Source organism: Mus musculus, chromosome 1 (assembly GCF_000001635.26).
Source record: "Mus musculus strain C57BL/6J chromosome 1, GRCm38.p6 C57BL/6J".
Lineage (NCBI taxonomy): Eukaryota > Metazoa > Chordata > Mammalia > Rodentia > Muridae > Mus > Mus musculus.
In genome coordinates, this window is record NC_000067.6 from 151,916,208 (window position 1) to 151,942,433 (window position 26,226).

At 44.2% G+C, this 26,226-nt stretch overlaps 1 protein-coding gene across 3 annotated transcripts in view; it reads right to left on the reverse strand.

The window, feature by feature from the left end:
- The window catches only part of 1700025G04Rik (RIKEN cDNA 1700025G04 gene), a 206,598-nt gene that overhangs the window by 31,684 nt on the left and 148,688 nt on the right, over positions 1-26,226 (reverse strand). For all 3 annotated transcript variants that reach the window (NM_197990.3, XM_030242805.1, XM_011248069.3), the window contains exon 4: positions 4,840-4,916. In NM_197990.3, coding sequence (NP_932107.1) covers positions 4,840-4,916 — 77 coding nt within the window. The remainder of the gene's footprint in view (positions 1-4,839; positions 4,917-26,226) is intronic.

The window sequence follows — 26,226 nt, forward strand, 5'->3', positions numbered from 1 at the left end:
ACCAGGTCCTTCCAACCTGTCAATATGCACAGATACTCCCCGGAGGTGAAGGGCACTGGGTGAGTGACACACACTGCATTGGTTGCAGTGGCTGGGGATGAGGGTAGAGGGTGGGCCTAGAATGGTTTCTTTAAGCTAGGTGTACGGAGAAGCCCACGTGATGTGCCATTAGAATAACACCTCACACCATAGAGCCACAGGAAGGGATACGTGTCCTGAAGCCCCGATGCTTTCCACAAAAAAGACTCCCACAAAAAGCTCTCCTCTAGGTGTAAGGCCGAGACTGAAAAATCTGTGAGCACCTGACATCGGCTGTGCTATGGCAGGCAAACAACAAAAATCGGCGACACCGCTAATCAGTTCACAGTTTACAAAGCACTTTCACACCTAGTGTGTCATTTCGCCATCCTTTATGAAATCGCTCAAATAAAGGCAATGTTCTATTTGGGAACTGGGCCTTCTCTCGTACGCAGCTTTAAAAGGCAGGGCAAAAATATGGGATAAAGAGAAGTGTGCGCACCACAGCAAGTTTCCCCAGCTTGCTCACAGCTTTCAAAACCCGCTTAAACGTCAAAACCCGCTTAAACGTCAAAACATTGTTTGAGCTACTCTGGAGGCAAACCTGTCCAACTGCACACTCTAAGGGTTCAAATATGTATGTTTCTTTGCTGATTAGTGGCCATGCTGGTAGTGATACCATGATCCCCAGGGCCACCAGCATGGGCCGGGCTCCTTGGCTATCAGCCAATCACCTGCAGCCCCAGCGCTTTAGTTTCCTGAGATCTTGACTCTTCTCAGTCTCCTGTGAGAGTGCTGGTTCTCTGTCAGCTTCCTTCCCGCACTACTTTACAGTCAGGCTTTGGAACAGCACAGCCAAGCTTTTCAGCTGCGTCTGCAGTGAAGGCAAGACTCCCAGGCTTCCCGAGGGTGCGGAACATGAACCGTCTGGCATCCATGTTTGCTGCACGGCCAGGCTTTTAGAAGTTGTAGGTCCCAGGTAGCAAAGACAATAAAACAGGTGTATATCTTTATATAGATAACAGAAGAGACACATGTCTGTGTGGACAAATGTCCAAGAGATTCCATGAAAATGGCTTATAGGTTTTGGTGTTCACGGTGCAAACTTTCTGGTTGTATTTCTTTCTTTTCTTTTTCAATGTGTATATGACTACATTGTCGCTGTCTTCAGACACCAGAAGAGCGCATCATATCTCATTATGGATGATTTTGAGCCACCTTGTGGTTGCTGAAAATTGAACTCAGGACCTCTGGAAGAGTAGTCTTAACCGCTGAGCTATCTCTCCAGCCCCCTGGTTGTATTTCTTAGCAATGTGTTACTCTGCATGTAGCAGCAAGGCAATAAATGTTTGTTAATTGACTGATGGAGTGCTATGTAAATTAATGTGACTTCTGACCCCTCACAGAGGCAATGTGGTTGGTCACACGGGTAAGGTGCCTGACCTCAGACTCCTCTTCATACATAAGCAGGCTTTCTGCTAACCATCGACAGCTGTTGCCAACTTCCATCTACATCTTTATTTAATGATTACAACATGAAAACAGCAGCAATGCCTGGTAAATAGTTGTTCCTATCCACAGAGGGTGAAGGGGGAATATCTTAACTCTGCAAGTGTGTCCGCCATTGCTGTGGTCACAGGGAACTTATTATGGGTTCTGTATCAGGAACTTGAGGCTGAAGGCTGCTGACCTAAGGATGCGTGTGGAGACAAAGCACAAAATTCTCAGTGCTTTCAGTTTGCTCTGCCCACAGAGAGGGAAGTGCTGCCTGCCTGCCTGCCTGCCTGCCTTTATGTACCAGGCAGATTCACTCTTGAAATACAGTGTGCGTCCCACATTTGGTGGAACTGAGTGAACAGAGAAAGGGGACTTGTTATTGTCAAAACCTCATGCAGGACACAAGCTCCTTCAGACACATGCTTCTGCCAGAAGGCTATGGCACACTTCGCCAAAGGAACAAATGCCCCCTTCAAGGTCCTAGTTACCTGTCCATCACCTCAGTTTTAGTGAGGTAGAAAGAGGAAGGCTTACTCTGTTTTCCATGGGCTCATTCCAGAGGAAATTCTGCAGAGATTTCTTTAGAGAATAAAATCTCATAGAATGTTTACTCTGTTGAGACAAGCTTCCTGGATGCACACGAACTCTCCTCTTACCACGTGGAGATCCTACCAACACAGCATCATAATGCAAGCACTTCCCTGATGTTAGAGTACAAACTGCCCTGTGAGGACCAGTCCCTGGGTACCAACTCTGTTCTAAGCATCTTCTTTTCCTGATGCACAACTGGATGACTGTGAGTTGGATAGAGAGGCAAAGGTCACTGATTTTCTTATCCTTCCTCTCTACATACTAGGGACTGCTGCCCTGTACACATGTTTATATAGCTTGAATATGTGGGACTAATATTCACCAGACCCAAATTTTATGAAAAGCTATAGACTGGTATGAGCATTAACTAACGAAGCTCAGTGAATATCCCAGGCAGGCCCGGCAAAGCTCTGTAAAATCACCTTGCACCCTCAGAGGCGTTTCCTTCTGTTGCTTCCCAGCTAAGTGGGACTACGGAATCTTAGTGCAATGCAATCCAGTGAAGTCATGACAGGCGACATGGGCTCCAGAGCTAAAGGTATTCGGCTTTCATTTCAGCCACAAAGTGTAAAGCGATAATATGGTTTGGATCTGGTAATGACTTCCTAAAGGGAACCGCCGTGAAGGCGTAGGATTCAGTGCAGCCATGCTCAGAGGAAAGGGTCTCTGGGGGTGGGGCACCGGGTCACCAAGCTCATCACTGAGGGAGTTACAGTTTAAAGGATTACTGAGAGATGGTGGACTCCTCAGCATGCGGGGGCTTTGGCTGGAGGCCAGTGGGGGAAGCTCCTAAGGGTGCACTTTGTCTCTGAGATGTGTGAGAGCAAGCAGGCAGTGAGCAAATGCTTCCCTCTTCTGCATCCTTTATGCAGGCAGAAGCCATGCCCAGATTAGAGGCGGATCTTGCCACATCAAAGGCCCTGAATTAAAAGTTTATCTTCCCACCTCAGGGATCTGGATTAGAAGTGAATCCTCACACTCCCTCAGAGGTGTGCCCTGCCCTTCAGGTTTTAGTTAATTCCTGATGCTGTGAAGCTGACAACCAGTAGCCACCACACCAAGCAGGTTGTTTTAATCTCAGTTTTTCAAGGACGGCCCAGCAATGACATGCTACGGCCTTGATATCACAGGAGGTGGCTGTTCAATGTACTTGCATTCCTGGGAATTAACTCGGCCTTAAGTAGATATACTGTAAAGATTAACAGCCTCTCAGGAGATGTAACAATAGTCTCATGTGACAAAGTGATTTTATCACCAACATGGACTGAGCACTAGAACAATCTAGAAAGTGATTAAAAATCCATTTATTTATTTATCTATTTATTTTTAAGCACCCTATTGTATTAACTTCTTTTAAGATAGCTTCTTGCTTTGTAGTTTGGTTTGCCCGAAACTCAGTGAGCAGTCTGGCCAGGAACATGTGACAATCCTCCTGCCTCCGTTCCTAAGTGCTAGGATTGCAGTCATACGATCATGGCCAGGACATTAACGATTTTAGTAAAATGAGAGTGTTCATATGTTGGGAAGCCATAATATCTTCAAGTACCCACGCCATTGAGGAAATGTACAACTTAACTTTTCAAGTTAAAGAGCTCTTAAAATTACATATTAAAAGCAACAGTCATGCAATTGGCACCTAGATTAGAAGACAGCCTGTGTCTCTCCCAGTCAGGAGTCACCATTTCAACTTCATGTTTTTTTTTTTTTTTTTTTAACTTGGCTTTTTGTTTTGTTTTGCTTTTGTTACTTTGCCTTATACTTATATGCAAAATATTGCTTATTTATGTCTTTGACTTTGAAGGAACAGCCTGCTACTTACCATTCTGCATGTGCCCCACCCTGATGTGTGTAACATGTACCCACCTCATTCATTTTCACAGACGTGTAGCATCCCCATCAGAAGAACACACCACAGCACTGTTACCCATTGCGTTACTGATGGACAGTTGGTTTTTCTTCTAAAAGCTTATCTAAACTGCTGCTATGGACATTCTAAAATGTCTCCCAACACAAATGTAAAGTATTTCTCAAGGGCATAAACCTGCCACTGGCGGTGCTGGGGGCTTCAACTTTACTACATAAGAAACTGGCTTCCTCCAGCTTGCACTGCTGTGTAACCCACAGCAGGGTCTGAGAGCATTATTTATTTGTCTTCTGGCTAACTTTTATGTTGTCGGACTTACAAGTTTTTTGAGAATCTAATGGAATGAAATAACATGCTTTTCAAACAGACCAGCCACTCGGATTCCTCTTCAGTCAAGTGGTTGTTCATGTGTTAGCTCAGTCTCTGGGTTTTGCAATTTTATTTTAAAAATTATTTTCTATATTCTGGAAAATATACATTGCCATCTGTATGCCACCCTCTGCTTTGTGACCTCTAAGGCATATTCTGATGAAGATATGTTCATAAGTTGAATGCAGCTATTAATTAGTATATCTCCTAAGATTTGTTTTATCTTATATCGTGTATATGTCATATCTTAAATAACTGCCTCCTCCCACCAATATGAAAGCCACAAAGCGATGTTTCTTTTTTTATTTATTTCACTAACTGGCCTGAAACTGTCAGCTTTGATATGCACTGAGGATGCTCTGAGACTTTCCTTTTTACTGTCTCAATTACTAAAGCGTTATAATAAGCCTTGATTACCTGGGAGGCAAAAAAAAAAAAAAAAAAAAAAAAAAAAAAGGAGTTTTAAAGACAATAGGAGGAAAACAGAAAGGAGAACTTACTTTGCTCTGGGTTGATGAACTAATCCAGGGATTTCTTTATTAGTTTTAAGCCTTGTGTTCGAGCTGGCACTTTTTTCCTGAAAGGCAAGCACAAGCGTAAGAGACAAGATGAGAATCTGTAGTCTTAACAACAGCAAGCACTTTCATCACTAACTCTCTGATCTACTAGAGCCCCTCGACTGAAGCTGTACACCTCACAAAGACAAAGGTCCTTGGAAAGGTGTTACACAATACAGGTGGAACCCGCCAGACATCAGAACAGGAAGTACTGTAATGAAAAGAGGAGTTGTCTTTGTAACAGGCAACCACTCTGTTTAGAAAACAGCATGCAGCTAGCATTTAATTACTGATTTCTAATAGGGAGAGAATGGACAAAAGGCTTCAGTGTCAGGAAGAAGGGGCTGGGATAATCACAGGCATTGTCTACCTGTCCAGGTAAACTGTGCAGTGTAAGACACTAAGACACAGCGTGTGAGTAAGAAAGACTCTAGCTGGGACAAGGACATGACTACAAATGACTAATAATAGCTTTGCTTACAGTAAATTTTAGAACTAGATTCTCCTGGATCAATAAAAGTCTTTGGCTTTTAGCTTGACAAGATTATGTCTGTCCAGCAGAGCAGCCCCACGGGGAAGAAATATTAAAGTGCTGGTGTCTCAATAAGTATACTGTCTCAAAAAGACATCCATTCTGTGCTTCAGAGACATACGTATGTGAAGTGCTTTACTCGTAGCTTGAAAAACATACCCTTAAAGTAGAAAGAACACTCTAACCCTCATTAACAGGAGGCTGTCCGTCCCTAAAGAACTTGAAATGTGGCCAAAATCGAAGAGACCACTATTTAATTTAGGAGCTAGATACCACAGTGGACTAGCTCACCAGCTTCACTTCCTGTGGAGTGACCTGGATGACATGACACCCACGAACCCCATGATTCTTCTGTGTCCCCATCTTTCAGCAGAGACACACCATCTCATTCAGTGACATTCCAGCAACCTTGATACAGGTTCTTATTTACCATCAAACACAAATGAGCACTCTGAAAAATATGGTAATTTCATGTTCTGGGGAAAGAAAACAATCACCATTTCCCTACAGGTCACCTTACCTTCTTTATAGTAAACTAATGTTATTATGAACATTTAGGAGAATAAAATAAGGCTGGCACGGTGGGTCACTGAGCAAAAGTGTTCACTGCACAAGCCTGATGACTTGTGGTCCATCCCCAGAAACCTCGTGCAAGAGGAGAACCAACTCCCAAAGCTTCCTCCATGCGCATGCTGTGTTGGCCACGCCCCCTAATGATACACAGAATAAATTTAAAACCAAGTATGGGCTACACACTGTTTCCTCTCCTGGGGTACACAAGGAACAACACCTAGTTACTGCGTCTTGCGCAAGGCAGGTAGAAGAATTAGCAAACTAACACAGCAACTCCAGTAGCCCAGGGCCCATGTGAACAGCCACCACTGGGGCTGTGCTGCCCAACAAGGGCTTCAAGCATCACGCAAGGTGCTCAGCACAGGACAGCAGAGTAAAGGAACTCTCCTAGCAAAAGACCTGCCTCTCTGTCTTAGAGAGGAGCTGAGAGGAAGCCTCCCTGCAGGGTGGAAGACACAGGGTTCTTCCAATGTGGATACTTTCTCCACTGAAGCTGCACGCTTTCTTAAACACTGATAAGTGGGCAGGTATGACCTGCCACTTCCCTCTTGTCACTCAATCTCCTAAATTCCTAGAGCTCAAATGATCCATCATCACTTTCCACATCATAGAGGCAGGGAACTGGCAACTCACACAACTGTAACCTATTTATATTACACTTACAAAACTACCCGACATAATTATAGTACCTCTTCAACTCGCCCTTAAAAACCTATTATACATACTTATATCTCTTAAATATAATGTGTTAAATATTATATATAATTGTTATGTTATGAACAGCTCCCAAATGACAGAGGCACAATGGCAAAACTTTCTACTATGCATTTATGTCTTTATTTGACAAATTACAATTTACCAAAACCAATAGTAACAAGTTATTGAGAACTTATTTTGAGTAAGACAGTATTCTAAGAATCTACATATATTGCCTTATTTATTGTTCATAAGTATTTACATACATTAGCTCACTGTCATACCTACTCCTCTCCTAGTTACAAGCCATTTTATTACTCTTCCTCTTTTTCATTCTTGAGACATTGCTGCCTCCTTCCTTACCTTTAGCATAATGAGATTACAGTGCACATCACTATTCCTAGTCACTTCATCCCCATTTTATAGATCAGCAAACTGAGGTATTGAGAGGTGAAGAAGTTAACTGAGTTTTATAAGTAAAGAGTGGTGAGACTGGAATTTGAACACAGGCAGCCTGACACCAGAGTTCACACTGTTGGTCACTAGGCCACAAGTTCTCAAATGTTTAGAATCACCACTTGTATCTAGAGTCTTCAAATTTTGACACTTCATTCACATTATTTTGAAAAATGCATTTGCTGAAACCTCCGCCCATAACATCAGAATCTTGAGCAGATACAAAGCTTTTCAACTGTACAGTTTTTGGTTAAGGTCTGAATCTTATCACCAGCAAGACCAAAAACAAACTCCTGTCAATTATTTTCCTTGATGTAGGAATCTCTCTTCATTCATTTTTGAGAAAATGACATGCCACATTCCCAGGTTTGAGCATCAGTAATTTGCCTGCCAGGCATCTCCATTTTAAAGGAGCAATGCCATTCCATTAGAAGAAAGAGGTGCTAACTCAGCTAACAACTCCATCAACTGCGGAAGCGCTCTTCTTCACGAGAACACTGTCCTTGAGTAGGCAAAGGAAATGCTTTATGCAGATCTCTTACTTAACTGCAATGCTGTCAAAAAGATATGCCTCCAAGCACAGGATTTAATAAAATTAAATTTATATTGCTTCATTGAGCGCATTCTTAAGTGAAAATGGAAATTAGCTGTCTACTGCGAGTCATGATGGGGTGGCCAATACACACTGCTGTTATTGCTTTCTGTTGCTATGATGAAATACTGGAAGCTCGGTTAATTTGTTACAAAAAGAAAAGGGGCTTAAGTAGCTCAGTTTGGAAGGTGAAAATCCAAGGTCAGGCAGTCTCATCTGTGTGGGCTGGGGAACCCAAGGGCTGTGCGGACCACCCGTGGCCTTGGCTCCTTTCTCTCACAGAAAAAGCTTACTGAGTATCTGATTGATCATGGTGCACATTTTATGTAAATAAACAGCCTCATGGGGTAAACGCCCATTTCATAAAACTTCTATAGTATAATAGAAGTTCAGTGTATAGATTACCATAGTCGAGTTTTAATGTTTCTGTTACTCCAAACAGCCATTTTTAAGTAACCCTCATTTTCATCTGTAGATCCCAACACCATCACTGTCTCTATAAGCCTGCATTTTCTATATTCATGTAAAAGACATCACACAATGGGTAGCTTTGGCTACAGCATTTTTCACTTAGCATATTTTTAAGATTTACTCACATGCAGCATATATCAGAACTTCATCTAATTTAAAAATAACATCCTAGTGTGTGAATATGTCACCTTTGGCTCACCTAGCTATCACTCAATGGACAATTTAGATTGTTTTCAGTTTGTGGCTTTATAAAGAACAACGTCATGAGCATTCTTGTGTACATACAAGTATGTTTTAATTTCTCTTGGGGAGACTCCTGGAAGTGGGACTGTTGGGCTGTACAGTAAGCTTTGTTTCCGTATTGAACATATCAACACATTATTTTATAAAGGAGTTGCATGATTTACATTCCCACCCGCAATGCATGATGGGTCCAGGTTCTCCACATCCCCGCTTCAACATCTGTCAGTTTCTCAATTACTTCCATTGGAGCTGCTGTGAAGTGATGTCTCACTGGGAACGTTACTATTACATTTTGACTTTTAATAAGACTTTGTTCTTTATTTTTTCCTATGCATCCCCAGGATATTCTGTGCCTTGCCACACAGAGAACTGACATATTCACTGGTTGCCTGCATTTATCAAAGAAAAGCCAGTTTTATATTTGTTTAGAAACCTAATTAACTTGTACGTCAGGGTTTGTCTGTCAGGGGATTCAAAGTGCTTTGCCATTTTTAGAGGGGATGGGACAGGAAACAAAAAGTGGCTGAAGAGGTTGTCGGCAGGGATGGAGAGCCATGTTCATAGCTGAAGGTGTTAACCCGACAGTGTGCCCAGAGCCATGAGACACCTGTACCAGGAATGGAATTGGGAAGAGAAAGAGAAAACCAAGATGTTCTTTCCCTTAGGAGACAAAAAAAGAGTTCAATGTTAACCCGGTGTTAAAAACTAAGTACCCTCCTACCTTAGCTGGGGACCATGGGGACAGGGCAGAAGCCATGGGTCTTCCTCTGTCCACACAGGCACCACTACCCTCTGGGATGCTTGCTTGCTAGAACACAGATTCCAGATCCACGCAGAACACCCTGCATAGAGAGAGGCTCCACGGGCCTAGGAGTATACAGCTGGAAAAGGGGACCTTGGCGATTCTTTACAAATCTGAGCACTTCATTTCAGAGGGAAGATGCCTTCACACTTCGGGTTCCCCCACGTGCCCTTCACACTACCTGGAGCTTTGCACAGATACCTCAGCATTATCATAGAGACCCGGAAGGGCACCCATCCACCCTTGATCACGGCCAATGGCTCCATCAGCTGGAAGAAGCATCCATTTAAAAAAAAAATGCTTGCAAACTACTGTCAGGTTGTGACAAGCTTATTTAAATAGCGAAGTTTTCCTTTGCCTCGGATAATTTCTTTCTTTAGGAACAGAGCATGCTGTCATGTCTGAGTAAACTTATCATTCCTTTCTCAGTTGCTGAAGACAGCCAAGGCAACTGTATTAAGGCAGCTGCCAAGAGCGTTCCCACCCAGCTGGCAACTCCCAGAGGGGTGAAGGGAAGGAGAAAATACCCAGAAGGGCCAATGACTTTCCGAACAGTTCTCTTACCCCTCCTCCGCCACGCTGAAGGAGGCAGCATCCTCAGGATGCTCGCAGAAATTTACCTGCTAAGGGCTTTAATGCAGAAGGATGGGACTTCTTTTTCTCTGTCACTTCCTTGTCTCCTGTCTCTTGCTTGGGCTGTCAGTGGTAGCAGTGAGGGGCTCTTTTCTAGTTGGGCTTAAATGAGAGGAACCCTTATGGTTTCCAATGCCCAGCGCAGGGGTTCTCCCTTCTTTAGAAACCACAATGGTCAGACTGAGGTCTGGAGCTAAGTCCTAGTTCCTGGAACTACTACAGCTTCCTGTGGGGAGAAATGACACAAGACACCGGACAAGAAAGCTTAAAGGGGTTGTCCTGTAGGTGGTGTCTTTCACACACTTCTGTCAGTCAGTCTGTCCGTCTGTTTACCTCCATATCTGAATCACTTCGTTTCAGAAAACCCATGGAAACTAGGAGAAAAAAAAAATACTTTGCCAAGTCCCATAATCAAGAAAATTTGGGGTACATAAGCACATTTGAAAAATAGGAATATATTCAGTTACAAAATAATCATTTCCCCTCAGGAGGGTGTATTTCATAGAACGCAAAGTCTGTAAACCACCTCCTTTGACATTAAATATTTGATTTCTCACATAATATTAAGATGGAAAAGGACACGATCTCTTTTTAAATAGCTTGTCTTCTGCATGCTTGTGATGAGCTGAACCATAGTCACTTCCCCAGAATTACTGCGTGTTGGCATATCGACATGTCCGCTCTGTCAGCTGCAGCTATTAAACGTGGTCCAACCAGCATCAGAACACGAACACGAAGCCCCAAATGCCCATTGTCATTACGGAGGAACAGAGCTTTCTAGACTTACTAGTATTTTGTTAAAGTCATTTACTGGTGATGAAGTGAAAATGTGACGTCTCAGCCTCCTTTGCAATTCTTTCCCCATAAATGAAAAATCCTGCCACAAATCTCATCTTGCAGCAAACAAATGTGACGGCGGGGGTGGGGAAGCAGGGTGATTTTAAGGCACTCCAGTGCTTCTCATGCAGTTGCTTTTAAAGGCAGACGGGAAACATTTAAAACAATCTTGTAAGTTAAACAGCCACAGGAAATAGCTCGGAACAGATTTAATTGTATATCAACAAATTTAGAACAAAGTCATTAAGTCACTATGTTGGTAATTAAAAGAAACAAGCTACAGTGTTAGCAAGTCCTACTGACAATTATAAGTTAAGGATATTTTAAAAGACCCTTCTCCGGGGTTTTCAAGGCATACACATGTAGGGAGCCATCTAACGTGGGGACTATGTTCAGTTTCTGCCGATGATGTTTTTATCAGTTAGGGAGAGGGTAGCTCGTGGAGATCAACAGAAAGAAAGTTTACTTCCTGCCTCTTAGCCAGTGCAGGGCACTCAGGCTGTGAGGCTCCACATCCATTTAACATCCAAACTCCTCACGCTGGAGGTCATCAATGTTAAGTCCTCACTTCACTTGGCCATAACAGGTTACAGAACACATGCAGTCAAAAGGAGAGGATGCCTGAGACCAGGCAGGTCTGCAACGTGAGTTCCAGGCCAGTCAGGGCTATAGAGCGAGTTCTTGTCTCAAGCAATGAGAAAGTATCTTAGTAAGGGTTTTATTGCTGCGGCCAAACACCATGATCAAAAAGGAAGCTGGGAAGAACAGGGTTTATCTGGCTTAGACTTCCACATTGCTGTTCATTAAAAGCGAGATGAGAAGATGAAGGAGATTTGGATCAAGGGGGAAAGGCCCCTGGTGGGTGGGACCATCTCTGGGCTGGTAGTCTTGGTTCTATAAGAGAGCAGGCTGAGCAAGCCAGGGGAAGCAAGCCAGTAAAGAACATCCCTCCATGGCCTCTGCATCAGCTCCTGCTTTCTGACCTGCTTGAGTTCCAGTCCTGACTTCCTTGGTGATGAACAGCAATGTGGAAATGTAAGCTGAATAAACCCTTTCCTCCCCAACTTGCTTCTTGGTCATGATGTTTGTGCAGGAATAGAAACCCTGACTAAGACACAAGACACAAGGTGACACACAAAACAAGCCAGGTTCAGCAGGAGAGAGAGAGAGAAAGAGAGAGAGAGAACGAGCAACCTTAACCCTACTATACAGTAGAGCCCGGAGATGCTGAAAGGAGAGTGTGCTTTGGGAAGAACTCGATTATTTCTAGACAGCCCTAGTAACTAACCCATTTCTAGCTTTTCTAAATGCGTGCAGCATATTATTATAGGACATTAATGATAGAATTTTCCCCTTCTGAACAGCCTGACGCAGTACATAACAAACACCATTAGTTACATTAAAATGTGAAATTTTTATAGAAATACAGGAAAATGTCACTGCAGATTTAAACTGGATCAAAATGCCCTTCAGAATTCAGAACAGACTAAAGCACTTGGGCGCGCAACCATAGTGGCTAGCATTGGTAAATTACATCACACGCCATCTGGGCATGCATGTGTCGTTCATGCACCCCAGAGAAATGCATGGACAGTCACACACCACTGCTTCTCCATTGCTCCTTTTCCTTAAAAAATAAAAATAAAAAGGGGCGAGAATCTCATTCAGTGTGATCTTCATCAACAGGACCAACGGTCTTAGGAATTCCACTCTTTACGCTGCCTGTGGCCCTGGCTCACAGCTGGTGTGGCATTTAGGGTGGGGTGGAAGGAAATATGAATTGAGATTCTCCCATAGTCCTCCAGGCTTGGAGGAGAAATGAAAGACTCTGGATTTTATTCTATTAACCATAATGGAGACTCTGAAGAGTTTTAAGCAGGGAAGTCATGACTAGGTATGAGTCCCAGAAGCATCTCAGCAGAGCAGGAGAAGCAGAGGCAGAAATCCTGGTGTGGCCTTTTGATGGATTGTACAGGATGAGCGTCATCGTAGAGAGGATGCTAGATTGTGGTGTAGTGAGAAGACTGTGTAGTGTGGGCGTGGATAGACAGAGTGGAGGCAAAGGAGTGGAGCCAGGAGACACTGAGAGGACAGTGTGCTTAGAGGATGCTCCACACCGGTTAGGTTAGGACTCCTTCAGATACAAGAGCCCGGAGGTCCATTTGATTCCCTTCAAGCCCGGAAGGGATGGATTGGATTACCTAAGGGGAATACATCTGATCGCACCTGGTTTCATGCAGGTAGTAAAGTCTGTCTGTCTGACTTTGCTTATCATTGTGATGTAATTTATTCCCTGACCCTGCCAGCTCCAGATTTAACCCTGCCAACTCCATGGCCCATAAGGCAAATCTCTCCTGTGGTCCCAGTTACAAGAACAGTAGGAAAACACTGAGATTGGCCAGTGAAGGAGCCAGCTGACCACTTCTGTGGTGGTGGTGTCCTAGCAGGACAGAGGACTCTGTAGGGAAAAGAAAACGCAATGGCCATCACTGCATTTGCTATTCGGCCTAGGGTCTCTCTGTATTACAAATCTTTTCTACTAAAATGCACGTGTATGTTTATGTAAAGTATACTATTAAAATGATCATCTATGCAAGGCAGCCCATACAGTGAGTGTGTGCTTCCACATGTGAGAGGACTGAGTTTAGAACTGGCGAACAAAGATTTCTCTTTTTCTTTTCCTTTTCTCCCAGTAACTCTTCAATTTACTTTGAGATATAAACATAAAAGTGCACACATTTGTGAGGCACCATTCTCTAGTTCTTCTAGAGATTTAGCTTCCTTTCAATTTAGTTCCCTTTTCCCACATTTTCCCTGTCGGAATCGTGAGCCAACAAGGAACCCCTGTTTTAACAGCACCCCCTGCACTCCGTTTCTGGCTTTCTAGCTCATTTAAACGTCAGATCTGCTGTGCCGTAATTATCTTACAGAGTGGATAAAGTTTGTCATTGGATTCCAGACAGTGCTGCGCTCGATAATCAAATCTGGCAGTGTTCCGTTACGTAACGTAAGTGCTCATAGCCAAGGCTTTAGGAGAAGACTGGCCATAGGTACTGACTAGGCTGAAAAAGCCCTTCATGCTGACCATTTGCCGTGCCTAGGCCACACAGAGTCAGCACACCTCTTCCCTACGCTCTTCTTTTAGAGAAGCACACAGCCAGAAATGAGTGGCATTCATCTTGACATCATGCTTAAAAGCTATGCGTGGCCTTGTTTCTTCATTAGTTTAGTTGCTCAGTCTTACAGAAGCTTTCCAGCACAGCTTCCGTATCGTCTTCTCCTACAGTTGTCTCCCCCCAAATTTGGTGCACGTCCCCATAAGAAACCCGAGTGGGGCATTTACAGAGGGTGGATGGACAGTGGTGAGTCTGTGCAGTGTGGCATGGTGGCCCGTCGGGGAGGAGGAGTCTAGCACTTCTGGTGCTCCTACGTCCCACCTAACTGAGGATCAGTGTTAGGAGACTTTCCAGTTAGGACTTCATCCACGAAAACCGAGCCGAGGCTTACTACACTGACCCCTGAGCAAAGGCTTCTACATCTGATCACACCGTTCTCTTCTTTCCGTATGCCCTCGAGGTCCAGCTGAGGTAGGCCAGATAAGCAGGGAAAACGAATAGACCAGCTGAAATGAATAGTGTGAGACGGCTAATGAGAGCCAGGAGTATGTTACAGCTGCAGCCAACGTGACGGACTGATGATGGCTTCCTAGCCCTGTACCATAATGGCATCTTCATATCATTAGCCCCGCTGAGCTGCCTGCTCCCATCATGCACCTGACTCATGCTTAGAAACCTTGGATAAGAATTCCTCTATTCTTGGAAATCCTGCCCATTCCTGGACTGTTCCCTAAAGCCCATGAATGTTTTCCTCCATTAGAATGTGACCACAAGTAAGCTATCCACAATCCCACCGATGCTTCCAGAGATGTCACTGTCTACGCAAAACCACTTCTATCCTTTGTTCAGGTGACATCTCTCAGTGCTGGTGCTTAAGTGTATATTATCCTTTCCCTTTCTTCTTTTGTGTGCATGTGCACACATGTGCGCAAACACACATGCACTGGTACATGTGTGCATTTGTGCTAGAAGCCCAAGGTTGACTTGGGAGTGCTCTCTACTCTTTTTCTACTATTTTTTATTAAGGCACAGTCTCTCATTTAAGCCCAGAGCTCACCAATATGGCTAGTCCAGCTACCCAGCTTGCTCCAGGGAGCTCTCCTCTCTGCCTCCCAAGTGCTGGAATTATACGGAGACCACCATGTATGCATATGCGGGCTCTGGAGCCCCAAAGTTTGGTTCTCATACTTCCATGGCAAGCACGCTACCTACTAAACTATCTCCCCAGCACTCTTAAAGAAGAAACAGCCACATAAATCCCTTCTGCTTCATATTGCCCTGTCGTAAAATTCTCCCATGCAGCTTAAGTCAAGACTACAGCTGCTTCCGGGAGGGGTCCTTGGGCGACAGACTCCTCAGGCTGTACCCCCTACTGCCCATGACACTAGAGAAAAATGAGTTTTCAGAGTCATTTTGCTGATTCTTTCATTTCTTATCTCTCGAACTCAGCAAGAATCTTCTCTATTTGAGTCAAAAGTAAAAATAAAACAAAATTAAAGCACAGGCTTACGAGCATCAATCAACTATGAGGACCTGACGATAAGGTTGCTTGTTTTTCCAAAGCATGTCTTGGCAAGCCTAACTATGCCATTCCTTGGTGTGACTGAAACCTCTAGACTTCAATATAGTTTATCAATTCAGATGTATCTGCACATATATACAGTGACATGACATGAAAAAAAGCAATTTTAATTTGCAATATTATTTTCTATGCTCAAATTTCATGGCATAATTTACACTGCTGCTCTGACATCGATGTTTTCAAACACTTAGTATCACCGGTATTTTCAGTGCGTCTCACGTTTTCAGGTGTAGTGCTCTGCCCTTGATCACTAGCAGTAAGATGCACTTTGATACCTTACTGCTAAGCCACTGGTACGGTACACTTTGCCACTCACCGTGCTATCCTTTCAAGATAACCGATGATACCACACTGCTTAAGCCAGTGTGCTGGCTCATGCCTAGCATCTTAGCACTTGGGGAGGCAGGAGGATCAGATGTTGAAGATCATTCTCAGCTGTATCTCAACTTCAAGGCCAGCCTGCCTTACACGAGACCTTATAACAGTGCCAATCTCTCCCCAGCGGGGGCTATTTATGAGGTCCCACCAAAAGTCATGACTAGATTAGGTATTTTCTTTTTCCTTTAGGAAAAAAAAAAAAACCCCAACAAACAAAAAACTCTGACCTGCTGGAAAGGATTTAACCATCCAAAGGAACCACACAAAACCACGTCACTGTTTTACACTGCATCTCCACCCCACTCCCCGCCCCCAAAGGCTGTGTTCAAAACAAGTGAGTGCTTGTTCCTCTTGAGACTAGTCTGGCATCCGCTTTTCCAAACAAACACAAACAAACCATAACGTAAAAGGAACTCGCCACGTAAGTGACGGCTGAAAGAACAGCTTTTGGTAGAATCCAAAGCTTCATGGTATAATGTCATTGATATGTTGGAGACCTCACGCCACTCTGCAAAATCTCATGGGAATGTTACCGACATGAAAGCTCACACATAGCACTGTGTGTGTTGTCCAACAGTCGGGGGCACCAACAGAAGACATGCGTGTTGGGTCTTTGTGCCTAATGCACAGCCTCGCTTCCCCTCCCCTGCTCCCTCTCTCGATTCATGCAACAAAGATAAACTCCTAGACAATTCTTCGTTGGCTTCTGACTGGAGAGCATGCATATTTAACTCATGTTCCCACAAAAACTCAACAGAGGAAAACTATGCACTGATTCTGCCTTATTGAAGGTTTCTTAAAACCAGGAAAGCAGTAACAAGAACAAAAATAATAGCTAGTATTGATGGCATTTTTCCCTTGTTAGGCATCACATTAACCCGTAGGCTCTAATTGATTTAGATACAGATGAAATCCAATCACAGGGCCCAGTGGGCTCAGTAAATGTCAGCCATTATTCTTACTATTATTGTTTATTTAATTTATATCAGTTCATCTGACAACAACTATGTAAGGTGAGGAATAAGACTAAGGCCATTAAAGAACTGGAGATTCTAAGATAACATGAACTGTCATCCACAGTGAAAGAGTGTCCCCAGATGCACATCTCTTTCAAGCCATACTTTGCAGTACTTAAAAAGCTAACTCTACTTAAAGAGGATAGCGAAGGAAGAGTCCTCTGGTTTTCAAAGCTTCCTTTTATGTCCTAATATCCAAAGATGAGACCAGGGCCTGGATGAAAGGTGCATTTTTAAGGACAGAGTCCTGGGCCCTGGTGATGTCCTTAAGCTACTGCTTAGAAACTGTAATTGCCCTTCCAGGTCCAAACAATTCAAGGCCCAGAACACAAAGGGTCAATGAGCTCTGAATAACAAGGAGAGGCCAGGAAGAAGTTTGAGAGCACACCCTCTCCAAAGCCATCAATTAAAACATTTCCAAAGTACAACCCATGACAGCCAGTAACAGAAGATGCACACCTATCCCGCCGCACATCAGAACTAGTTCCTAAATAGTAAGGGATTTTGTGAGCCAATTACAGAATAGAAATTGACAATATAATCAAAGCCTGCCTCCTTCCTCTAAGCTGTTCGATCAGCTCGCATTATGTAGAGGCATTATCTAATGAAATGCATTATTTAATGAATAAGATCTGTCTGCTCTAGCCACCAAGGTTGGTGATTTACAGTCACCAGGCTAGAGTGACTTGAAATAATTATGTGGCAATATTTCTCTCAAGTATCCTTTATAGGTGGTCAACAGACAATGGGAGAAGTGCCAACAGGTACTGCCTGCTCTTATCCAAATAAGGACCCGCCCACTCTGCTACTTCAGAATCACCAGACGGTGCCACCACTTTCCGAGACTGTGAGCAAGTTACTGTAGAAGCTGGACTCAGAAGTCCAGCCAACGTCCCAGGCTATGATGAAAGGTAAGGAAGACATCAAGATGGACACTGTCACCCTCCTGGGTGGAACCTCTCCCTCCGTTTTTGTCCTGGTAGACAGCCATCACTCTTGATACATCTGTCTCTTCTTACAGCCTGGGTTAAATGCTTCCATCTAATAAAACACAAGTCCTTTCCAGTAGCAGTAGTACCCTATCTGTTTATACACAGATGTGATAGACTTTTGCTGCTGTGACAAATATCTGAAAGAAAGAACTTAAAGGGGAAAAGATTTATTTTGGTCCACAGTCCTGGAACCTTTAGAACAAGGTCAGCTGAATTCATTGCTTTGGTCTTGGGGTGAGACAGAGCACTGTGGCAACTGAAATTTATGATGGAGAAAGCCACTCATTTCATAGTGTCCAGAAAGCAGACAGGCAAGAAGGGACCAGGGACAAAGACACGCTCCTTGTGACGACTTCCTCTCATCAGTTCCCATCAGCCACCATTAATACCGTAAAACTAGAATCCACCCGGAGCTAATCCACTGATGAGCGTAGGGTCCTGCTACCCAGGCACCTCTCAATGACTGGACCACCAGCTGGAAGCCAGGCTCTCAAAACATGAGCTTTTGGGAGACAGTTCATATCCAAGTCACCACAGCAGACAACAGTGGTAGGCACCCAGTGTCTGCTGAATGGATACATGAACATTTGTTTTTCTTGTTTGCTGCACTGTCCAGTAACAATAATTCCATTTGAAATAAGCTGGACACAGCAAAGGATGGAAAATCTTGAGGCTGAACCGTAGTTCAGACACAAGGGTTGGTGCCTTTACTGCACCCTTGACTAAAGCTGTGAGTTTAGGAGAGCAGGAGAGAAAAGAAAAACAAGCGGGCAAGAAATAGCATTTCCCAAAATTCGTGGCAACCAACACTTTTAAGCTAGGTTATGAGAAGTTTGTGGTGGCTTTTCTCCTCAAAAACATGTTTTAAGTTATTTCAAGGAATGGAAAAAGAACTTAGCTTCACTCTAAACGTCTGTGAAGTTTTTTTTCACCATAATCTCTGGATCAGAAAGTTAACAAATGTCAGAGGTTATTCATTCATTTATAATAATAACCATTGGTGTAAGAGCTACAAAATAGGATGGCAGTGACCAGGGGCTGGGACGAACAGGAGGGAGGGGATAATGGCGACAGAGTTGGAGTTCTGCAAGATGAAAAAAGCCCTGGAGAATTCGCTACACTGACAGTGCTGCAGGTTTGGCATGCAGTACCCTCGTCAGAGGATGCGGCCTCACCCCTTTCTGAGAGACCACTGGTTGCTCTGGAGGGCGTGTCACTCTCCTCAGTGGGGTAGCCACCGATAGATAGTCTATACCCTTTGCAATGCTCTTAGCAGCTTAACTAAACTCACCAGGATGGACACAAATGCACATGCACACACACATACATGCATATACACATACGTGCACATATATAACATGAGAGTAGGAGGGGCATGAAAGAGGATTTTAGGGGTGAAAAATATAAAATTCATTATATATATATATACATATTGTATACATATACATATATATATGATATATGTATATGTGTCCATAAAATAAAAGAATTAAAAATATCAAAATGTCAAATCTAATGTTATATATTATCTCATACAATTTTAAAGTATAAATTTTTAAAAACACATATTTTAAAATTCTCGAACATATTTATTAAGTGCGCTATTTTAATTTCAAAACCAACACTAAACAGAAAACATACTCCCATACATAGATCGGTTAAAATATTTACTTGTATGCTTACACAGTGTAATCTTGCAGGATAACTGGTAATCCACTGAACAACAGTGATCTCTACGCTAGGCTGGATTGGAAAAGACTACACGTGCCATAAAGACTGATAGGCAGGATGCTGTCAAAGTGCAATCACTCACCTGCAGAGTATTTCAGATTCCTGTGGCCTTTGAAAATGCGGAGCAGCTAACAACTTAGAGCAACATACCATCAGAGGTCCTTATAACATCAATGCCTGAGATCCTTATGGGGGGAAACTCCACATAATTGACTACAGCACGGCAGTACAGCCAAGTCACAAGCCGAAAGCAGCTAAAGGAGGGGGCACAGATCACAGCCTGCCTGGAGATGAACCACAGGTCTATAGTGGAGCCCGAAAACCAGGGCTCTGAAGATCAGCTTTGGGATGGAGCTGCTGTCTGGCAGTAATGCCCAGCCCTTGGGGGTACACTATGGCAATGGATGTCTGGACAGACTAAAGGACTTGATAAATTCTGGCTGTGTGTCTGCCTGGTAAGCAGGAGAGGAACGTGAGAAGGCTTGGCTCATCTCATCTACTGGGAGGTTCTACACTTTCTTGCCAGCATTCTGGGTGTCAAATAGGTGGTGGCAACCAAGGGTCTTGGCACTAGGAATGTAGACTTCCACCTAAGAGCTTTGATTTTAATTTAGTATGCTTCCCTTAGACTGCCTGCCAAGGGTGGAGGGGGAGGAGAGGAGAGAGGAGAGAGGAGAGAGGAGAGAGGAGAGGAGGAGAGAAGAGAGGAGGAGAGGAGGAGAGGAGGAGAGGAGGAGAGGAGGAGAGGAGGAGAGAGGAGAGAAGGAGAGAAGAGAGGAGGAGAGGAGGAGAGGAGGAGAGAGGAGAGAGGAGAGAGGAGAGGAGAGGAGAGGAGAGGGAAGGGGGGAGGGGGAGGGGAGAGATAATGGTGACACAGGAGTTGGCGAGTGTGTGTGTGTGTGTGTGTGTGTGTGTGTGTGTGTGTGTGTGTGTGTGTGTCGGGGTGAGCATGGAGGTCAGAAGTCAAATTCCTCATTTGCTCTCAAGCTTAGTTTTGGAGACAGGGTCTCACAGGGACTGGCAGGACCTTCCCTCGCATCCCTCACCCAGAGTTGGGATTTTTTGGGGGGCATGACACCTGCCCAGCTTTTCATGGCTACTGGGGGGCTGAACTCAGATTCTCATGCTTGCACGGCAAGTACCTTCCTCACTGAGCCATCTTCCCATCTCCAAATGGCTTTTTAAAGCCGAATCCCAATCAACCGTCTTTTTTTTGGTATCTGGAGATAGCTGGTCATATCAGTTCCTGAGCCTTCTTACATCATTGGTGCTGTGCAACTGGCTTTCCTGGGTTTGTTGAGTTGGTTTCTACTCTCTGCTTCCAGTTTACAGAATGCTGACATTGCTGTCCCCTAGCCTCTGGTCTCAGAGGCCTAACAACGGTGTGTTCTGTGTGTTCTACCTCCTACTGTTGTCTAGACCCTTTGCATGAATTTTCTATTTGTACAACAGAGCCCAGCACTTGTTATTATCCCACTTAGAGATGGGGAAACTGAGTTCCAGGAACCTGCCCAAAGAATTACAGGTTGGAAATCAAAACCAAGACTGCTTCTGCTGTTCACATCCAAGCGTGGCTGACGGATTGACAATAACGATGATGATCATTGATGGACCCAGGTTCCTCTGTGCGCAGTAACTCTCAGCATTTCCACTCCAGGCACGGGTGCTGTTACCCGTTTCACAGGGGAGCACAGCCTGCCACCGAGCAGCAAGGACCTTCCTCAAGATCATAACACCCGGAGATGGTGGCTTCAGAGACTGAGTCTTGGACATTCTCCAAAGAAGGCTGTGCGTGAAGATTTCCCTAGCCCACGTTAGGAACCTTACCCAGCTCGGTGACTTCCCTTCCCTAAATGAATGACCAAGTGGTGGGGGAGTCACCCTAAGCCATTCGGCCAAAGCAGAAGCAAGGGACAGAGGAGGCCCAGAATGGCAGAAATATCATTTTGAAAACATTTTAACAGGAAGAATTTTGCTAGATTATACAATTCTGGCTGGTAGCTAGCTATCTTTGCCATGCAGATTGGCAATAATGTCTAGAATTGGGCATTTAATTAGAAAAAATGACAACCAGGATTTGCATCCTGGCTTGCTTGTCTAAAGTTAGCTGTGCTAGGGGGTACTGCTGAACAATGTAGAGGTTTCGTTCATTGGCTTCTTTGAATTGTGCAGTGTGTTAGAATACGGTGCGCTTGTAGTTTATTTTTGCTTTTTCTTTTTAATTAAAATTTGCCTAGCTCCAGTCTGGTAAGTGTTAATTAACAAGATATTTTGCTAGAGAAGACACTTAAAAACAGTCTCATTCATTCTATTTCCAGTGACTTCTTTTTTGTTTTTTTGTTTTTGTTTTGTTTGTTTGTTTGTTTTGAGACAGGGTTTTTCTGTATAGTCCTGGCTGTCCTGGAACTCACTTTGTAGACCAGGCTGGCTTCGGACTCAGAAATCTGCCTGCTTCTGCCTCCCGAGTGACTTCTTATTCGTGTGGAAGCACTCGTCACGGTTTCTGTCTTTCTCCTCACATGTCCAAGAACTTAATAAGAGGACAATGGCACGCAGTTGGTAAACCTAGGGTGTGAAGGCTTGCATCGTGCAGTGGGTAACAGAATGTGAGATATAAAAGACGAATGTGGCCCCAAAATATTAGCAGTCAGGAAACCTTGTCCAGACCTCCCGCACACTTGTTCCTAAGTCACAATGCAGGAAACACAGGGCAAGGGACAGAGAAAGGAGCACTGTGTGGGCTGGGTGCTGTGTATGCTGGGCCTCTAGCAAGCGCTTCAACATCACTTTTGCCAAGGAGATAACCAAGGCAGGATAAAACCTGGCATCACTGCCATTCATGTCTCCCAAGCTTTGGGGCACCTCCATACCTCTGGAAGTATGATTGATAATCACTCAAGTAATATCTAGTTAAGAACTGGTAAAGCCTAACCTTCCACATCACTCTTTAGGGCTGAAGACCCTAGGATCAGAGTAACCCAGGTGTCTTCTGTCAGCTTCCACAGTGTCCTTTATCTTCATTACCAAAAGATGCTGACGATTTCGAGTTGATCTAAATCTTCAGTTGCCCGGGATCCCAGGACCAACATAGCCGTGGAGCCAGCCCTCTCCTGCAGATGAGGGCACTTACCCACCAGAGGATATCCCTGGTAAGGAATGTGACTAGTTATCTCCTGAGAACCATCTTGTCCCCTCCAGCAATAGGGAGTTCTTTGGACCACCGCACAGGACTAGAATGGAACCAATGATCGACGAGACCACATCTAGACTTACGCTTCACGATGGAGGCTTTGGGCTCTTCTGTCTGCATTCTTCAGGAAGAAACCCAAGGCTCATGCTGGCGTCCTGATGATGTGATTAGATGCATCTATGCCTTCTATCCGTTCCTCTTTTCTAGGGACACTGACTAAATCCCTGCTCTGTTTCAAATTATCTGAGTGGCTACCAAGTCTAGTCCTACAAGACCCCTAAAGCTGGTTTTGCTCTAAAACTGATTACAAAAGACACAAAATTTAATTACACCGGCTCATCCTTAATTGGAAGCCTCCCCCACACATCAGAGGCTGAGTGACAAACTGGACTACTTCGAAGACCAAATAATTAGGAACTAAGCACACTACATTCCTATCTGTCTCTGAACTTTCATTGGTGGCGTAAGACATTCTTTATTGTAGATCACTAAGTTCCATATAAAATGATTTTAGTAGCACATGGCCAGTGCTTTTTTTCATAACTAGTAAAGATAACTGATTCCACAGTTATCAGTTTTTAGCGCCTCCTCAAAAGTAAGTGGGGGATGGTCATTTGCGTGTGCCAGAAGGCTCTGGGTGGATAAAAGACAGTGTACTAAGGCACTGTCAGATCAAAGGAAACTCCATTTCCCCAAATTTAGAAAGTCAGAAAGGACAAATGGCCATCTGTGCTCCCTATGAACATACTAAAGGCCATGCTGGCCTCCAGGTTCAGTATCACGAGTGCCTGTTACACATTCCAGAGGCCATGCCAGCATCCTAGCTCTTCTCACGTCCTCCCTGCCTTCAACTCCTCCAGCTCACTGGCTTCACTCTCATTCTCCTTCCAACCATGCTATTTCTCTATTTTAATGCTTTCTCTCTTTGTCTTTTTCCGTCTCCTCCCCTCCCCCCACCCGCCTGTGCTCCACTCTCTCTGACTCCAACACCCCTTCGCTCCTGTTTCTTTCCTGATCAGGTCCAGTCTGCTACTTTCTCTCTCTGCTCTAGAATCTTCCAGATGACTCCTGCTGTTCTTTCTCTCAGATCAACAATAACAACCTTCTCCTTAACTATACCACGGGGCAGCCGTGTCATGCCTCAGGGGAAGTCATGTCTTTCCATTATCACTGATAATTTACACAGCTGCTAAAGTAGTGTTAAGTAAAAGGAGCCCAGGGAATGTGTGTTGACTGACACCCTGTCCAGACAGAATCAGATCTGTCCAAGTTCACAGAGACACACCTCTGTAGTGCAGGGGAGATAACATTGCGTCACTCTGGTTGAGGTGAGAGTGAACAGCGAAACTTCGCCCCCTTTACTTTGTATAATTTCTGCTGTGATCTGACAGCTTTCGGAACTCGGAGGGAGGCACAGTGGCTTTTCTCCCCACGCTCCAGGACACCATGGGAGTCTCTTCCTGCACCGCTTTGTCTGGAACTCTTTAATTTGTTCTTGGAAACAGTTTCCCCAGCATATACAACACATAGCTCTTTTTTAGCTGGCAATAATAAAACTTCTATTTTGATGAATACACTAAAAAAAGGGAGACCTTAAAAGGGTTTTGGTGGGTGAAAGCTACTCCTAGATGATTAAAGAGAGAAAGAAAGGAAGAAAAGGCAAACTATAGAGGGGATCTACCCCCACAGGGTAGATTCAAGAAATTCTGGAACATACAGCCATTTGCCAGACTAAGGTAGACTCTTTAGAACCTAAAGTGACATTTTAGGGAACTACTTAGAAAATTTAGCAGAGAAATAATTGGGTGGGGACTGGGGAGAAGGCATGTGATCAGATTATACCTGTGACCACATCATAATAATTGAAACTATAATGCCATGTATGGCCTCCATGCTGCCATCAGGTTAGAGCTGGCCAGAGATTTGGAGTCCTCCCATTCCCCATTCTGAGACCATGGAATTGGAGGCAGGACACTGCTCATGGGTTTGCCTCTTTGCCTCTGAGTCGGGCACAGGGATGGTTATTAGAAGTCATAGGGCTAAGCAAGCCCAGTAGTCCACAGTTCATTTTGTTTTTTAAGTAGCAACAATTGTTGTTATTTGTGTGTGTGTGTGTATGTGTGTGTACACATTTATATGTATAAATGCTAGTGCATGCATGCCAAGGCACATGTGTGTGGGCCATGAGAAAACTTTGGGTGTCAGTCCGTGTCTGTGTTTTCTACCTTGCCTGAGACAGGGTCTGTTTGTTTTCCATAGCTAGCTGGAGAGTAAACTTGTGGGGACTCTCCTATGTCCACCTCCTGCCTCCCTACAGTTGTGATCACAGACTCCTCTTTGCACGTCCAGCTTTTACGTGGGTTCTGGAGATTTGAACTCAGGATCTCGTGGTTACCTGGCAAGCGCGTTTATCCACAAGTTATCTCCTTAGTCTCCCAATTTAGTCTAAACCTGACAGGTGTCTCTGTCAAAGTGACTTCCAGTGAAATCAGAGATTTCTAGAAAGGATGGAAGTGGACCTCTACTTAGCAAGAGTGTTCACAAGGAGCAATGGAAATATGAGTGCTTAGAAAATGGTTGCTTAGCCGAAGTAAGGGAAAAAAAGAGTGTTCTCACAAGGCCAGTGAGCATGTCAGAGGTTGACATTTACAAACAGACTACCGGAGAGCACTAATGAAAAATAATTTCCATCTATTCTTTAAAACAGGCAACTTCGGAGCTGCCCTTAGTCACCAGCTCCTCTATCCATGATCAAAGGATCCCTCAAGGCGAGGAAAAGGATTCATTCTGTGGTGGTTCTCTGGAGCTGCTGAGCTGGAGACCGCGCTGGTACCATGGGGGCATCTGGAGAGTGGGAACTTTCTGCTAAGAGTGTCTGGGGCCACAGGCTGTAAGGATGCAGTGTCCCTGCCCTGAGCCTTCACCCCCATCCTCCACCTTCGTCATCTGCAGCAAAGACTAGGATTCTTTGGGTCCATTGGATTCTCAGGAATGGGAAGGGAAGTTATATCCAAGTGAAACACTGAAAAATGCAGGAATTTATTTGAAATAATTCTGATATGCTTATTCCTCCTCTCCCTCCTCCTCTTCCTCCTCCTCCCCATCTCTTTTCTCCCTTCTTCTTCTTCTTTTTTTTTTTTTTTTCTTTTCCTCCTGGGTCATTGACACAGAAATGTTTGCTATCACTTTAGTTATACAAGCCATCTTCTTTATTCTACAAGGTTAGTGTGAAACATCGTCTCTCCAGGCTTCCCCAAAGTGCACTGTGCCCTTCCGTTGGCCCTAGAAATCCCAAATCTGAAATAACTCCCAAAATAACACACTAAGGATGTCGTGTGTGGAGAGCAGAGCTGTGATGAACGTCAAAGCAAAGCAAGTAGACCTTTCTGCTTTCGTCTTTTCTACTGTATCAAGAGCAAAATGTGACTAATCACAACTGCCCCACGCCTACCTGCCTAGCAGGCATCTTACATAAATGCTTGCTAGTCCA